General features: G+C 45.3%; 1 protein-coding gene across 1 annotated transcript in view; it reads left to right on the forward strand.

Annotated features, from left to right (window-relative positions):
- The window catches only part of ARVCF (ARVCF delta catenin family member), a 449,379-nt gene that overhangs the window by 374,848 nt on the left and 57,699 nt on the right, over positions 1-16,832 (forward strand). Inside the window, 3 exon segments of the mRNA XM_075060041.1 lie at positions 7,020-7,137; positions 8,352-8,523; positions 10,792-10,809. Coding sequence (XP_074916142.1) covers positions 7,020-7,137; positions 8,352-8,523; positions 10,792-10,809 — 308 coding nt within the window.

Here is a 16,832-nt window from a genome sequence, read left to right on the forward strand (position 1 = left end):
AGTTTTATTAGTTCTTTAACATAGTTATTGTATACAGTTAAGCGGGGTTGGGGATTAGCCCTTTCCCCTCACCTGGTGCCAGGCCCCATGACCGGTTCACCGGGTTTCAAACAGTGCTCAGTTTGTTGCAAGCTGATGCCGACAGGAGATCCTCACGACTCCTGCTTTAAGTGCCTGGGGGAATCCCACCTCGCAGACAAGTGCGGCATCTGCAAGGCTTTCAAGCCGCGGACAAAAAAGGAGCGGGACTTTCGTCTCAAACAGCTCCTGATGGAGGCAGCCCTTACTCCTCCGCCCTCGCCACCGAGCGCCGGACAGTCTGCACCGGGGACAAGTGCATCTTCAGCACCGGAGCGCGCTGGCACCGCGAAGACCCCTCGGCACCAACCATCGCCGGCCCAGAAGCCTGCCTGGCACCGCTCTCTCTCCCCGCGGGTCAAGAGGCACAAGACTCCTGCGACTCCTGTGCCTACGTTGCTGTCAGAGCACCCACCTATGTTGGACCGCCCGGCACCGACAACTTCGGCACCGTTGATTCTGGCCTCACAAGAGCCGTCGAGTCCGGTACCTGACAGCTCCCCGGCATGCGCCATGGTTGAGCTTATTGTCTCCGGCATGGAACATTCTCTATGGGAAGGGAGCTGATTGCCCTGACAGAGCCTGCGCTACCTCAATCCCCAGCACCGCCAGTGCGGGTTATCCAATCAGTGGGCAAGCCTCCCCTCATGAGATCATCCTCGCTTGGCACCGCTGAAAGGCACCCGTCACGATCGAGGTCCCACTGGCGCACTCGGTCCCGTCACCGATCCCGGTCCCGACGCCGCTTGCAGTCCCGGTATCGCTCTCCATCTCTGTACCGGTTGTATTCGCGGCACCATTTGAGATCGTGCTCACCAACCCGATACTCTCAGCACTGATTCAGCTCCCGGAATCGTTCATGGCACTGCGCTTCTCGCAGTCACTCTCGACATAGAGCTCCGAGGTCCCGGTTGACCTCCCGGCACTGCTCCGGTCGCAGGTCTCGGTCTCATTCCCGGTACCGGTATGGCACCTGGTACCATTCTCCGGTGCCGCATGGAGACGGATCAACCAGACGCAGAGACCCTTCCCAAATGGTTTCAGCTCCTCCGTGGCTGTCTCGCCATACATCGGTATCATCACACGCGGACAGTGCCTCCTACGCACACGACCATGATTCAGATACACACAGCCGAGTCTTCCAAGAGACCCACGGCCCAGACCAGAGACCTCACCAGTGGTCCTTCTGGACACCTTGGGCATATCACCAAGCCCAAGGTGGACCTGGAGTGACATCACGCTCTGTTCCATTGGAGCACCGGGTGCCAGAGGCCACTGTCAGCTGCCCCCCTCCTGCGGGTACGGAGGAAGCTTCCACCCTTGCTCTGGACCCTCAGGTCCCACAGGTCCCTGACGTCCCCCACGATCAGGAGACCATACAGGACCCACTCGTCCCAGGCCTCTTGTCTTCCTCTTCCCTGGATGAAGCGGTAGCGGGGACATCCTCATTGGGCCCGCCTCCAATTGACCTCAGGGCACACCAAGACCTCTTGAGGCGCTTTGCCTCGAATATAAACCTGCAGGTGGAGGAGGACCCCGTGGTAGATGTATTGTCGGCGGATGCACCAACTCGAGTGGCCTTACCATTCATTCGGTCGATTCAAGCTAAGGCAGATACCATCTGGCAATCCCCTGCATCTATTCCACCCATGGCCAGAGGAGTGGAAAGGAAGTACATGGTGCCCTCTAAGGGGTATGAGTACTTATACGTGCACCCTCCTCCCTGCTCACTGGTCGTACAATCTGTAAATGAATGGGAGCGCCATGGCCAGCAAGCCCCTGCCCCAAAATCCAAGGAGGCTAGGCATATGGATTTGTTGGGCCGTAAAATCTACTCCGCGGGGGGCCTCCAACTCAGGGTAGTGAACCAGCAAGCTGTACTTAGCAGGTATAATTACAACACCTGGGAAGCGGTAGGAAAATTCATAGAGCTGGTCCCACAAGACTCCCACCAAGAATTTAAGGCACTATTGGAGGAAGGAAAGAAGGTGGCGAGAACCTCTCTCCAGGCCTCGCTGGACGCTGCCTATTTGGCAGCCAGAACTGTGGCCTCTGGAATCGCCATGAGGCGTATATCATGGCTCCAGGTGTCAGGCCTGACACCTAAACTTCAGCACACTATCCAAGACTTGTCATTCAATGGCCAGGGTCTATTCTCCGAGAAGACGAACCCTAGGCTACAGAGTCTGAAAGACAATCGGGTGATTATGCATTCGCTCGGGATGCATACACCACAGACTTAACGAAGATCCTTCCGCACCCAACCTCAACACCCTTACCCCCTGCCTAGACCAAGACAGGACTTTGGCAGGAGGCGAGGTCGAGGCAACTGCAGACGGCAGTCTGGACCCCAAGAGGGTCACAATAACAGTCCCTCCAAGCGAACGACTGGATCCAAACCGAACTTTTGAAGGTGCGCCTGAGGACGGTATACCAGTTGTCTCCCAGGAGACTTTTTCAGTTTTACAAATGCCTTTCCCCTTTCCTCCCTGCGTGGACCCAATTAACCTTGGATCGTTGGATCCTACGCACGGTAGAATTCGGATACCACCTCCAGTTTTTCACTCCCTCCGTTCCAACCCCCCCCCCTCCTCGTCCCTCTTCAGGGACCCCTCTCCTGAGCAATTCCTCTTGCAAGAAATACAGACGGTCCTTGTCATAGGAGTTATAGAGGAGGTACCAGAGGACTTAAGGGGCAAGGGGTTCTATTCCTGCCATTTCCTAATCCCCAAGGTGAAAGGAGGCCTCAGGACTATCCTAGACCTGCAAGGACTGAACAAGTTCATGAAAAAGTTGAAGTTCCGCATGGTCTCCCTGGGAACTATTATCCCGTCTTTGGATTCTGGAGACTGATATGCCGTCCTCGACATGAAGGACGCATATTTCCACATTGCCATTTACCCTCCACACAGATGGTACCTCCGGTTTGTGGTCAACCATCCGCATTTTCAGTTTACGGTCCTTCTGTTTGGCCTCTCTTCAGCCCCTCGGGTATTTATGAAGTGCATGGCTGTAGTTGCTGCCTACCTCCGTCGGCGTCGAATGCATGTCTTTCCGTACCTTGACGATTGGCTCATTTGGGGGACCTCCGAGGCCCAAATCACCAATCATGTGGGCGTAGTCAAGGACCTCTTCATGTGACTAGGGCTAATCATCAACCTGGAGAAATCTACTCTAGTGCCCACACAAAGAATAGAGTTCATTGGGGCCATCCTGGACTCCAATCTCGCAAGGGCCAGTTTACCACAACCCCAATTTCAAGCAATAGTATTGATTTTATACAAAGCTTTCAAAACTTTCCGACAACTTCGGCTCGCACTTGCCTCGGCCTCCTCGGTCACATGGCTGCCTGCATGTTCGTGACCAAGCGCGCCAGACTACGTCTGCGTCCCCTTCAAACTTGACTCGCCTCACTATTCCCCCCCCCCGAGCATCCTAGGCTCCCTCCACTGGTGGCTGACGCCCTCCCTGGCGTGTGCAGGACTGCTGTTCCATCCACCACAGCCCTCCATGCCCCTGATGACAGATGCATCATCTCTGGGGTGCTCACCTCGAACATCTTCACACTCAAGGCCTTTGGTTGTCTCAGGAGCTGGTGCTATACATAAATGTCCGGGAGCTAAGAGCAGTCCGCCTGGCGTGCCAGACGTTCCAGCAACATCTACAGGGCCGTTGTGTTGTCTGTAAACACAGACACAACGGCCATGTACTACATAAACAAGCAGGGGGGGACACGATCCTCCCCCCTTTGTCGAGAGGCTATCCAACTATGGGACTTTTGCATAGCCCACTCGATAGACCTGGTAGCATCCTTTCTCCCAGGAGTCCGGAACTCTCTGGCAGATCAACTCAGCAGATTCTTCCTATCTCATGAGTGGTCGATTCGCCCGGACATTATACATTCTGTCTTCCAGAAGTGGGGATTTCCCCACATAGACCTCTTCGCTTCCCGCGAGAACAGGAAATGCCAGAGGTTCTGCTCCTTCCAAGGTCTCTCCCAGGGTTTCGATCTCGGACGCCTTCCTGATTCTGTGGAAGAGCCATCTACTCTACGCCTTTCCACCATTCACTTTGGTTCACAAGGTCTTCCTAAAGCTCCACGGGGACAGGGCTCACCTGATCATGATCGCCCCTGAGTAGCCCAGGCAACACTGGTACACCATGTTGCTCGACCTGTCGATTGCCAACCCAATCACTCTGCCTCGTCATCCAGACCTCATAACTCAGGACCACGGCAGACTTCACCACCCAGACCTGCAGTCCCCTCGCCTCACGGCATGGCTCCTGCGTGGTTAACCCAGTCAGAGTTACATTGCTCTACCCCAGTGCAACAAGTACTCCTGGGTAGCAGAAAACCTTCCACTTGGTCTACGTATCTGGCCAAGTGGAAGCGTTTCTCCTGCTGGTGCGAAACACAATGTTACTCCCATCGAGGTCTCGATCCCCACCATCCTGGACTACCTCTGGTCTCTCAAACAGGATCTAGTGGTATCTTTGCGGGTGCACTTGGCGGCCATTTCTACCTTCCACCCAGGAGAAAGTGGCTGCTCCGTGTTTTCACACCCTATGGTTTCCAGGATCCTCAAGGGCTTGGAGCGCCTATACCCCCAAGTACACCGCCCTGCCCCTACTTGGGACCTCAACCTAGTCTTAAACAGACTTATGTCTCCACCATTCGAGCCACTGGCAACTTGCTTGCTGCTATACCTGTCTTGGAAGACAGTTTTCCTCGTAGCCATTACATCGGCCAGACGAGTCTCCGAGCTTCGGGCGCTCACGGTGGATCCACTGTATACAGTCTTTCACAAGGACAAGGTGGAGTTGCGACCACACCCAGCGTTCCTCTCTAAAATAGTATTGGCCTTCCAAACCAATCAGGACCTTTTCCTTCCAGTTTTCTTCCTGAAGCCGCACTCTTCACGACGGGAACAACAATTACACTCCCTAGATGTCCATAGGGCGCTCACATTTTATATCGAACGGACGAAGCCCTTTCGTAAATTGCCCCAACTCTTCGTCGCAGTGGCAGACCAAATGAAGGGCCTTACCTGTCTCCTCCCAGAGGATCTCCTCTTGGGTGATGGCATGCATCTGCACTTGCTATGACTTGGCACATGTTCCCTCGGGCCATCTTACTGCACATTCTACTAGGGCTCAGGCTTCATCTGCTACCTTCCTGGCCCATGTACCAATCCAGGAAATATGTCGCGCAGCTACCTGATCCTCGGTCCACACCTTTGCTTCGCATTATGCTCTGGTTCAGCAGTCTGGAGATGACGCAGCCTTTGGCTCAGCAGTTTTGCATTCTGCTACATCTCACTCTGACCCCACCGCCTAGGTAAGGCTTGGGAATCACCTAACTGGGATGGATACGAGCAACCACTCGAAGAAGAAAAGACGGTTACTCACCTTTGTAACTGTTGTTCTTCGAGATGTGTTGCTCATATCCATTCCAAACCCGCCCCCCTTCCCCACTGTCAGACTAGCCAGTAAGAAGGAACTGAGGGGCAGTTGGGTCGGCAGGGTATATATCCGGCGCCATGGTGGCGCCACTCCAGGGTGCGCCCAGCCGACCCACCGAGTGTTGCTAGGGTAAAAATCTTCTGACGAACGTGCACGCAGCGCGCGCATACCTAACTGGAATGGGGATGAGCAACACATCTCGAAGAACAACAGTTACAAAGGTGAGTAACCATCTTTTCTGCTGCATAATTCCACAGGAACGGAGTCAAATTTGAGCCAACATAAAGAACTACATATAGAAGTAGACAAAGAACCCCTCAGCATCTCCAAGCTCATCACCAGAAGCATGTTCTGAACAGACCAGGACACAGCAAGTCAAAGTGGTACCAGACCAAGAGATGCAAAACCTGCAAACATATGTCCATTGCTATAATGATTAACACCCCGCACAATACACCTTTCTAGTTTCATGGGTCCTACATATGCCTATCACAACAGTGCTGTCCCTTAGCCAGTGCACTCAATGCTGCACTCTTGAATGAACTCACTCAGGAAAATGATAAAAGACCTGTGAGTGAACACTTTTTTCCACAAAGTGATCACTCTGTATCTGACCTATCAGTCCTTATCCTCCAAGGAAATCTGCACAACGCTTTCAAATGACGAGTCTGAGAGCTTAAATTCACATTATTGGACACTAAAAATCATGGTCTTAATAAAGACACTTTATTTATGGCTTATTACAACAATCTGTAACCCACTAACACCCTGTGTTTTTTTTTTTCTGACCTAAGGAGTTTTAATGGGCCAGTTCACCTTGAATGGTCCATTAGAATATGTGCTAACTACTTATGCTAAACTCTCTGGTCGACCTTGTATTTAGGTCTGACACTCTGAGTACCTTTCCCAGACCTGAGGAAGAGCTCTGTGTAACTCAAATGCTTGTCTATTTCACCAACAGAACTTGGTCCAGTAAAAAAAAAAAACAACAACTTTACTTCACCCACCTTGTCTCTCTGGAGAAGTAGAAGCATTCACCCAAGAGAGAAATTCCTACGAGCGCGCATGCGCGCTCTCTCGCTCGCGCTCTCTCTCTCTCCTGGGATTACCAGGTGGGGCTTGTTCTGTGTAAGAACTGGGATAAGTATTGTGAATGTAGCTGTGACACATGAGGTTTGAGCTGTAATGGAAGCCCAGAAGAATGAACTGATCAAACTTCCTATAACCATCTAATCCAGTTTTCATTCAGAGTTAATAATTTGCAGGTTTGTGGTCCATGCTTTTCAGACACTAGGCAAAGAAGATTCCATGGTTTGTCAGACTTTCTCCAGCGGATCCTCTTTTCATTACCAGAAAACTCCCAGGGTTGATCCACATGTGTTGGGTTCCTCAAAAATGTAGAAAAAAGCAGCGTAGATTCGACCTTTTATTGTAAAGGTTACGGTGCTAAATGTTGCTTTTGCATTGTTCTTTGTCAGGAATGTAAGTTCAGATGGCGCAGAAGCTCGGAGAAGACTAAGAGAGTGTGATGGCTTAGTGGACGCTCTCCTTCATGCTCTACAGTCTGCAGTTGGCAAGAAGGATACAGATAACAAGGTGATCTTGTGTATCACAATTTGGTTAAGAGTTTGCATTAGTTAAGGGGTCGAGCTCTGACTTCACTAGAAGCTGAGGTTTGTTTGCTCTTGCAAAATAGGCCTGCATTTGTCTAAGGACATTCTGGAAGGATAATCTAGTGTCATACATTGGATCATCAGAATGATAACATTGTTAGCTTGTCTGATACGGGCAAGGCATATTGTGGGGGGAAGCAAGTGGAAAGAGAATACTACAGTAAATGCAATAGCATTTTATTATAATTACTCTTCAGTTATTTTATGTTCATGCCTTAAGTCAAAATGGGGGCCCCATTATGATAGGCTCTGTATAAAATCTAGTTAAGGAGACAGTCCCTGCCCAAGAGAACTTAATCTTGTTGAGACAATATTGTATGTGTTGTTCCGAGGCCAAATTCTGTTCTCATGCTGCTCCCACTGAAGTCAACAAGTGTTGATTGCTCTCTAAGAGTACAACGTGGCCCATATGGTTTTACCACATCCCATGACATGAAAGTAACTTATGAGGTAGAAGGTCAAAAACCTTCATGTACTTGAGAAATCAGGGAATGTGGTAGAACTTTACAACTCTGAATGCTTTGTTGGTTATATAAAATGTCTTAGCTTTATATTTTTTTCAAACTAATGAGTCTCAGTCTGTATGAGACCTGCAGAAGCAAACTGAACTCGAAAGCTTTGTCACTTAATCACAGACCATTTTGTAAGTTGATTTTGAAACCACCTGATGTTTTCCTTTGCAACCTACAGAGAACTGTTAAGGATTAACTATTACTACAAGATCTGCTTGTATTCCTATTGATTTCAATGCAAGCTTGAAGTTGAGCCAGAGGAAGTTCAACTAAATGGGTCTCTTGATGTGGGGGGGAATGGTGGTGTTTCAGAAAAGGAAAATGATGATATAGTAACTGCCCAGTACATCTTTTACAGTCAAATCTATATTCTTTAAACAAGATCTGGTGGTGTCTTTGATCAGAGAGCCTGTGTCTTGCATAGGTGCTATTTATGAAGGGAGTTAAATTTAAAACATTGGTTTAATAGAACCTCAAATTAAGGCTTATTTGATCAAATCCACTTTGAAAACTTCATTCTTCCCTCAGGAAGAATTTTTATTTTCTTCCCCCATGTAAAAGTTTGCAGATATATGAGGGGGTGTTGTTTTTGGTTTTTTTTTCCAATTTAAATCTCTTCTGACAGTCCGTGGAGAACTGTGTGTGCATTATGCGAAACCTTTCATATCACGTCCACAAAGAGGTCCCAGGAGCCGACAAGTACCAAGAGCTGGATGCAAATCAGCCTACCAGCACAGGAAGCTCTCAGAAGAAGAAGAAAGAAGACGCTGGCTGCTTTGGAGGGAAGAAAGCTAAAGGTTTGTGTCATAGTGGTCTCATAAATAAGAGTGATTCTTGGAGTCACGTTGCTGTGTATACCCCTGATCTTGCAAGCAAGCTTGTGTAATTTTACTAACATAAGTAACTTCATTGGCACCGATGGGACTAAGTAGAGTTATACAGTTGCATGTTTTCTAATTCTGTGATTCTATGTTTGCAGGATTGGGGCATGTGTTGATCTTCCCTGTTCGTTATTAACTATTTTAGGAACTATTCTCTCATTGATATGTATGTGTAACAATAATGGTTATGTGCACTGAAGTATGACCAGCTCCTTCATGTCCACTGCTGGCGAAGGCTGATGTTTTCAGCATCTCATCATGTGCTGGTGTTGCCTCATGCATCAAATCCCCTGAAAGTTTTGCATTAGTTCCATCCATCTTGCTCCATAGCGTTTGCTGATTTATCTGGAAACAAGCCAAGTACACGCTAATTTCCATGCATGGTGGTTCTGTTTCATATTTTTTAATCTATCACATTTTTTAAAAAAAGCACAATGCCGTCACTCTTACATTCATTTAAATTGCAAATGTGATTCTAGTAGCTTTTAATTGTCAGTCACTTTAGACCTGTTCTCTCACAGTTGGGCACGAGTGTCACAAATACGTTGCATCTCAAGAGGGGATTAATAAAGTCTCAGTAAACCTCCTTTTTATCTTCCTTTCAAATACTGACATTCAACTTCTGTAGTTCCTCATTAGTTTAGGAAATACAACTTGCAGACAATTCTCTCTTAAAGTTTCCAAGTTGAGCACCCAGTTCTTTGTTAGTGTGTACTCAGATTACTATGGGTAGCCAAATACTGTTTGGGTTTTTTTATGCTGATAATTGGCCAGGTATGAAATTGCTCTAATTTAAGTGCACAAATTTGAGGGCCCTAACCTACAGTCCTAGGTTTAAAAATTTAGTCCTCCCACATATACTGAACTTAAATATCTGGTGTCAAGTTGTTCTAGTTCAGTGTACTACAGTAGTTATTGTAGTATGTATCACAGTAACCACAGTCTGTCTTCAGCTTGACCTAATGTAATTTTAAATAAAAAAAAAAAATAGGTCTTTTTAGCAATTGGAAGAACTCTTTGAGGAGGCAGAAAACATCACTTGCTTGGCCAGGACTTGTACAGTGTATATGAGAAAAGGTAATATGATTTTCTTTACAAACAATTAACTTATGCTCACTTGAGCCATCTGCTCTTTCCTTTGTGGGTCTATATTATCCTGCCACTTGAGAGCAATGCCACTGGGGTGGAAGCATGTGAAAAAAATACATCTGATGGGTGAAATAGATTCCCTGTGTAGAGAGTGAGCATGATTGCTGAGATCTAATGATTTTCATCCTGATGAGTGAAGAGCCTGAGGACTTCTAAATGACTGCACTGCTCTTGTATGTCAGTGTCGGTCCACTTCCCATAGGACCCAGCCCTATATATGTTCTCTGTCTGTATATGGTTTCTGAATTTATCAGCCAAAAATTTTGGGGTTGTGTTTTGGGGAAAGTTGCAGCCAAAATCATGAGGGACACTGAGGACAAACTGCCATTGACTTGAGTGAGAGATGCAGATACTTGGTGGCCTCTCAATTTTGGCTCACAATGTTCAGAGAAAATCCCAATTATTTTTCCGAAGCATGTTTTAGTCCTTTTCCCTATGCAGCTCTCAGCTGTAAAAATTCATGCTATTTTCTAGGATGGAATTGACTAGTAGCAATGCAGAGCTCCCAGCTGGTGATGTGCAGATCAGAAGGGTTGAGAGGGACAAGCAGGCTTAGTATTTAAAAAAAAAAAAAAATCCATTAGTAAGTCTGCTTTTAAAATCATGAATAAAATAACCCTTCTCTTACTTGTAAATTTCTATGAAAATCTAGACTAAAAATTCCTTACTCTTCTCAGTCTAGCACTTGAAAATAGATTCTTTCTTTCTAAGTCTTGTGATGTTTTATTATTTTATTTCATGGTCATTGATCATAGCATTTCAAACACCTCTGCAGAGGGCTAGTCTGCCTCCTTTCCCCCACTACCTTCAGCATTTTTGGAAATAACTAAAAAGGAATCTTCAGGGGTAAAAACACGCTTTCAGCAGGAACAACAGGGAAGGGGAAAGTGTTCTTATTAGTGAGAGTTAGGGGAGCCCTGTAAATTTCAGGTTTGATTCTGTGCTGTGAAATTCTGCCTCTTTGTGATTGTTCCTTTGTATCTTCTTCTTTCCTGTAAACTTTTGTTTTTCCTTTACTGCTTTTCTGGTAATTAGAGGAGTGGTTCAATCAAGGTGAGTCCTTCCAGTACACTCTTTCCAACATTGCCATAATCTCCTTCCTTTCTCCTTTTACATGCAAGGATTAGAGGTGGCACAGTGGCCTCACTGACCCAACACTGCAATACAGGGGTTAGCTCTGTGTTTCCCTGATGCTCATTTCTGCTGCTGTCACTTGGAGATCTCTTAGGTGCACACAAAGTGCCCATCTGATGAAGGGGCTATTTCCAGTCTTGTTGGTGCTATTTGGAAGGGGTCACACTCAGTAAAGAATACAGGGCCATATTCATCCAAAGTGCAAGCCACTAAGTGCATGGAATTCACGTGGGAATTTGGCCCTATATTCATGTGGTAAGAGATCAGGTAAATGCATATGGCCAAATTTTTCTCACCAAGCCTAGTGAAAGATGTAGGCTAGTGGTCTGAATGTGTGAGTGGGCGCCAGAAATCCCTGTTCTAATCCCAGCGCTTTACTAACTCCATTTGTCATCCTAGGCAAATCACTTAACCTACCTGAGCATCTGTTTCCCTCTCTGCAGAATGAGGATAATGTTTCCCTCCCTCACCTGGTAGTTTTGAGGCTTCGTCACTTCATACAGTGGCTTGAAGATGAAAAGTGCTGTTCTGTTTGTTGTCATTGATTTGATGGTGGCTGCTGGAATGGAATGGGTTTCAGGTGATGACGAGTGATAGTTGCTGCTGGCGCAATGGGCTGAAGAGGGCCAAGGTGAAAAGCCAGTGGTGGTCTGCAGTGTCATTAGGGAGCCTCCCTTTCTGGCTTCCCTGGAACAGGAGTGTTGCGAAGGTGGAACTCAGCCCCTGGGAGGAGCAAATGCCTCATGTCACTTAACTGGGCATTTTTCTAGCTGATCAATTAGCAGCATGTTATTAGCTGGCCCTTATGGGGCTCTTTCCCTTTCAGTTCTTCTCGCCCAGAAAGATGCTAGCTGGGGATTTTTCCTTGATGGAAGTGTGGTGTAAAATGGAAGGGGGACATGGGATATCCTTTGGGCTTTTTCAGGGAAGCATAGAACTGTTGTAGGAAGAACACTGAAATACTAGTCGTAAATAACACAGGGTAACATCCGGAAGTCCTCACCAACTTTTTAGAAAGCATTTGACCCAGTATAATGTTTTTGATAAGTCCTTATGTGAAGGAAGACCCTTTAATTTCACGGTTTACACGAATTATAATCATATATTACACAAGCACCTTTCCTGCCAGGCTGCTCTCCCACACCAAAACACTGTGCCAGCCCCATAAAACAGGCCTCTCAGCAGCTGTATTAAAAGCTGTCTGTCTTTTGGTGAGGTTCTGAGCGGGGTTTCAGATCTGACAATATCTTCTTCTGCGTGCCAGGGGTAGAAAGGGGGGAAAAAAATGTGTAAGCAGAAACTTTGCACTTTAAAACGTATTGGTGTCATCTGCCAGTGGAATCAAGAATCACTATGCTCCATGACTGTCACTGCAGGAATGGCTGAATTTGTCAGGGGCTTAGGACTGAACTTTCGTAGGACAGGGCTGATCTTACATTGTAAGTTTTGCGTGACATCAGTTGGGGAAGAGATTCATGTCACTCAATTTTGCAATTATGATAAAATTATGAATGGATTTTAAAATTGGTAAATTTATTCCATTTTTACAAGTGCCCATCCTCTCATGTTGGTGCTGCCGAAACCAATTTAAACCAATACAGCTCAATGGTTCAAAAAAAGCCATAGTTGTATGGACCTTCCCATTCTCACACAGACTTCTCTGTGCTCCTCCCCTGCATCACAGATTTCTCCTTCCTAATCCGCTCCTCCCACAGGAAAAACCCTGAGAATTTAGATGCCTTGCAACATGATCTGCAATTTCCCAACCCTGGTACTTGGTGGACCAGCACGGAAAAGTACTCACTGAGGACTCTCCTCACTGAGAAAATAATGCTTTCCTTTTAAACTGCCAGCTAATTACAACTGCTGTCCTATTACATGAGAAGAGAAGCTGTTTCTCATGTGGCCACGAGGCAAACCACTGAGGGCTTCGTAGGTGAAAGCCAGCACCTATGCCTTGCCCAGAAATTGAATGGCAGTCAATGAGTATCACAGAGGACAGGTAGAATGCTTTTGCTGTGTGAAATACTGTTTAATAGGCAGTTGCACTCTGCAGCCTAAAATGGGCTCTGTGCCACCTGCGTAAACTGGGTCTTCAGAGATTATGCACAAGAGTATCTTGTTTGAATTTAATTAACAATTCGATTGATGATGCACAAGGAGAAGAATTGAGCTCATTTTCTTACCACGCTAACTCAGCAGGGCTAACAAAACCAAACTGTATTTTAAAGTAAATAGATAGGGCTTTGAACAGATCTATTCAGGAAGGTGCCACTTTTAACAAGCTTATTTTCAGAGTAAAACTGCCCTGAGTTTGAAACTTGCCAGTGACAGGAACACAAAACTTAATGGCCTGTGGTAAAATTATTACCTAAACTAAATTCTGTAGATAAAATGGAGGCAAGTTCCTCTGTCTTCAGTTAGAGCTTTTCTTTTCCCAACACTATAATTTGAAGCCACCCTCCCATCATTGTCCCTTTTTCCCTCTGTCGTGGGATTTTTCTTAGCTCCGAGCAGTGACAACCAGAGCAGGGTTTTCAGCTGAACAGCCAAGTTCAACTGTCACCATAAAAAGTAGCATCCTATCATAATGCCTGACATTTTGTCTTCCTTTGTGTGTCAGTAGCTCCCCAAGCAACATAAGACTGAGTTTTTACATGGCCGAAGAATTGGAGTGAGGGTTTACGGCTATCACTAATTTCCATCCCTCATTTTAGAAAAGAGATTTTTCAAAAGGAATGGAACAAAATGTGGTGGTATGAACTTCTGGCAGATAAGAAAACGGGACTTTATGGTCTGGTACAACTAAGAAGACGTACTTTTCAAACCAACAAAGCTTTAGATGCATGTTTCCAGTGTCTGATACAGAACAAAAGGGATAGCCCTATGCAATGGTGTAGGGGCAAACCGTAGTCCGTCAAGATGAATTTGGTCGGCAATTGTCATGTGGTAAATGTTTGTTTGTTTTTTAAGGGACTGGTCCAGTTACACTGAAGTAAATTGAAGGGCTCCCACTGACTCCAGTGGAAGGTGAAACAGACCCTAAATGGTTTGAGAGCTGTTAGTTTATTTTGGAGCCAAAAATATTTACAAGCTAGTGATGCTTCTTGCATTTCAGACTTGTAGGTCTTTCCCATCTCATGACCAAGTCCTACCACACAGCCAGGTTGCTCACTACACTGTATTTTCAAGTGCTTTGTCCTGTATATTTTTAAATGTCTCAAGTGATGCAGCTTTCAACCTTTCATGTGGGAGATTATTCTGCAGTCCAGTAGATGCACTGCTAGCTTGCTTAAATTGTGGTGTTCCAAGCTTCATCCCATTGCTCCTAGTTAAACTGCTTTGTACCATCCTAAATAATTCCTTTCCCGTCTTGATGATTATGCATTGTGAAAAGTAATTATGCAATTGTCCCCACACTTAGTTGTCAACCAGAGCTAAACTGTAAATATTGTAATATTTCCTCATAAGTCCACCAGCCTTTTGCTCTTCCTTTAAAGTCTCTCTCTCTCTCCAATCTGTCAATGCTTTTCTGATGGTAAGGAGCCCTGAAGTCAACACAATATCAAGGTTGGTTGCCCCAGAGCAGACTGTTTCCTCCCTCCCTCTTAGTAGGAGAAAAATGGTGAAAATTAAACCATCCTTCCCCACTTTGCTATTTTTGGAACAAATTGATAAACTAAACAATACTAAGTCACTGGGACCAGATGGTATTCAGTCAAGAGTTCTGAAGGAATTCAGATATGAAACTGCAGAACTATTAACAGTGGTACATAACCAATTGCCTAAATCAGTTTCTGTACCAGATGTCTAGAGGATAGCTAATGTGATGCCAATTTTAAAGGCTCCAGAGGTGACCCTGGCTATTATGTGCTTACTACTGGCCTATCTGTACCAGGTAAAGTGGTTGAAACTATAAAAAAGAACAGAATTGTCAGACCCACAGAAGAATGCAATATATTGGGGAAGAGTCAACACAGCTTTTGTAAAGGAAAATCATGCCTCTCCAATCTATTAGAATCCTTTGGAGAAGTCAACAAATGTGGACAAAGCTGATCCAGTACACATATGTACTTGGACTTTCTGAAAGCCTTTGACAAGATCCCTCACTGAAGGCTCTTAAGCAAAGTAAGCAGCCATGGGATAAGAAGGAAGGTCTTCTCATGGATCAGTAACTGGTTAAAAGACAGGAAACGAAATAGATGGTCAGTTTTCAGAACGCAGAGAGGTAAATAGTTGTGTCCGCCAGGGATCTATACTGGGACCAGTGCTGTTCAACGTATTTATAAATTGTCTGGAAAAAGGGGTAAACAGTCAGGTGGCAAAATCTGCAGATGATACAGAATTACTTAAGACAGTTAATCCCAAAGCAAACTGTGAAGAGTTGCCAAGAGATCTAACAAAACTAGGTGATTAGGCAACAAAATGGCAGATAAAATTCAGTGCTGATAAATACAAAGTAATGCACGGTGGAAAACATAATTGCAACTATACATACAGAATGATAGAGTCTAAATTAGCTGTTACCACTCAAGAAAGAGCTCTTGGAGTCATTGTGGATAGTTCTCTGAAAAGAGCTGCTCAATGTGCAGTGGCAGTCAAAAAAGCTAGCAATGTTAGGAGCCATTGTGAAAGGGATAGATAATAAGACAAATATTATAATACCCTGTAATGGAACCTCTGAGTTACAAACACCTCAGGAATGGAGTGGTTTTTAACTGACTGAAATGTTATGGTTCTTTCAAAAGTTTACAACTGAACATTGACTTAATACAGGTTTGAAACTTCACTATGCAGAAGAAAAATCCTGCTTTTAACTATCTTAATTAAAATGACACAAGCACGGAAACTGTTTCCTTACCGTGTCAAATCTTCTTTTTTTAAAATTCCTCTGTATTTGTTTTATACAGTACTGCACTGTATTTGCTTGCTTGCTTGCTCTGTCTGTCTGCTGCTGCCTGATTGCATACTTCTGGTTCCAAATGAGGTGTGTGGTTGACCAGTCAGTTCATAACTCTGAGGTTCTGCTGTATATAAATCCTTGGTATAGCCACACCTTGACTACTGTGTGCAGTTCTGATCATCCCCTCCTCAAAAAAGATAAATTAGAATTGGAAAAAGCACAGAGCAGGGCAACGAAATTGATTAGGGGATGAAACAACTTCCATATGAGGAGAGATTAAAAAGACTGGGACTGTTCATCTTGGAAAGAGATGACTAAGGGGGGATGTGGTAGAGATCTATAAAATTATGAATGGTGTGGAGAAAGTGAATGAGGATATGTTTTATGTGAAGGGAAAAATAACAAGAACGAGGGGTCACTCAATGAAATTAATAGACAGCAGGTTTAAAATAAACACAAGGAAGTACTTCTTCACATAACACACAATCAGCTTGTGGAACTCATTGCCAGGGGATGTTGTGAAGGTCAAAACTGTAGCTGGGTTCAAAAAAGAATCTGGTAAGTTCATGAAAGATAGATCCATCAATAGCTATTCTGAGTGTTCTAAGCTTCTGATTGCCAGAGGCTGGGACTGGATGATAGGGGGGATGGATCATTGATAATTTCCCTGTTCTGTTTATTTCCTCTGAAGCACTTGTCACTAGCCACAGTCGGAAGACAGGATACTGTGCTACATGGACCACTGGTCTGACCCTGTATGGCCATTCTTAAGTTCTATTTTCAGAGCCCTGAATTCAAAGCCTGAATTCATGCCTGCACCAGGAAGCCCATTTTTACATGGGTTTTGTCAAAATATCCAGTGTGCTACCTTCTGCTAAATTAAACTTCCTTTAAATTAAAGTTAAGCTAATGGTATGAATCTGACCATGTCCCTTAGCTAAGTGTTTAAAGCACAAAATCATTTCCCTTGGTTACTAATAAGCAGCCAAAATTACATTGCGTTGATTGAAGGACAGTTTAAGTTTATTTGCCATCTTCT

Source organism: Chelonoidis abingdonii, chromosome 22 (assembly GCF_003597395.2).
Source record: "Chelonoidis abingdonii isolate Lonesome George chromosome 22, CheloAbing_2.0, whole genome shotgun sequence".
NCBI classification, from domain to species: domain Eukaryota; kingdom Metazoa; phylum Chordata; order Testudines; family Testudinidae; genus Chelonoidis; species Chelonoidis abingdonii.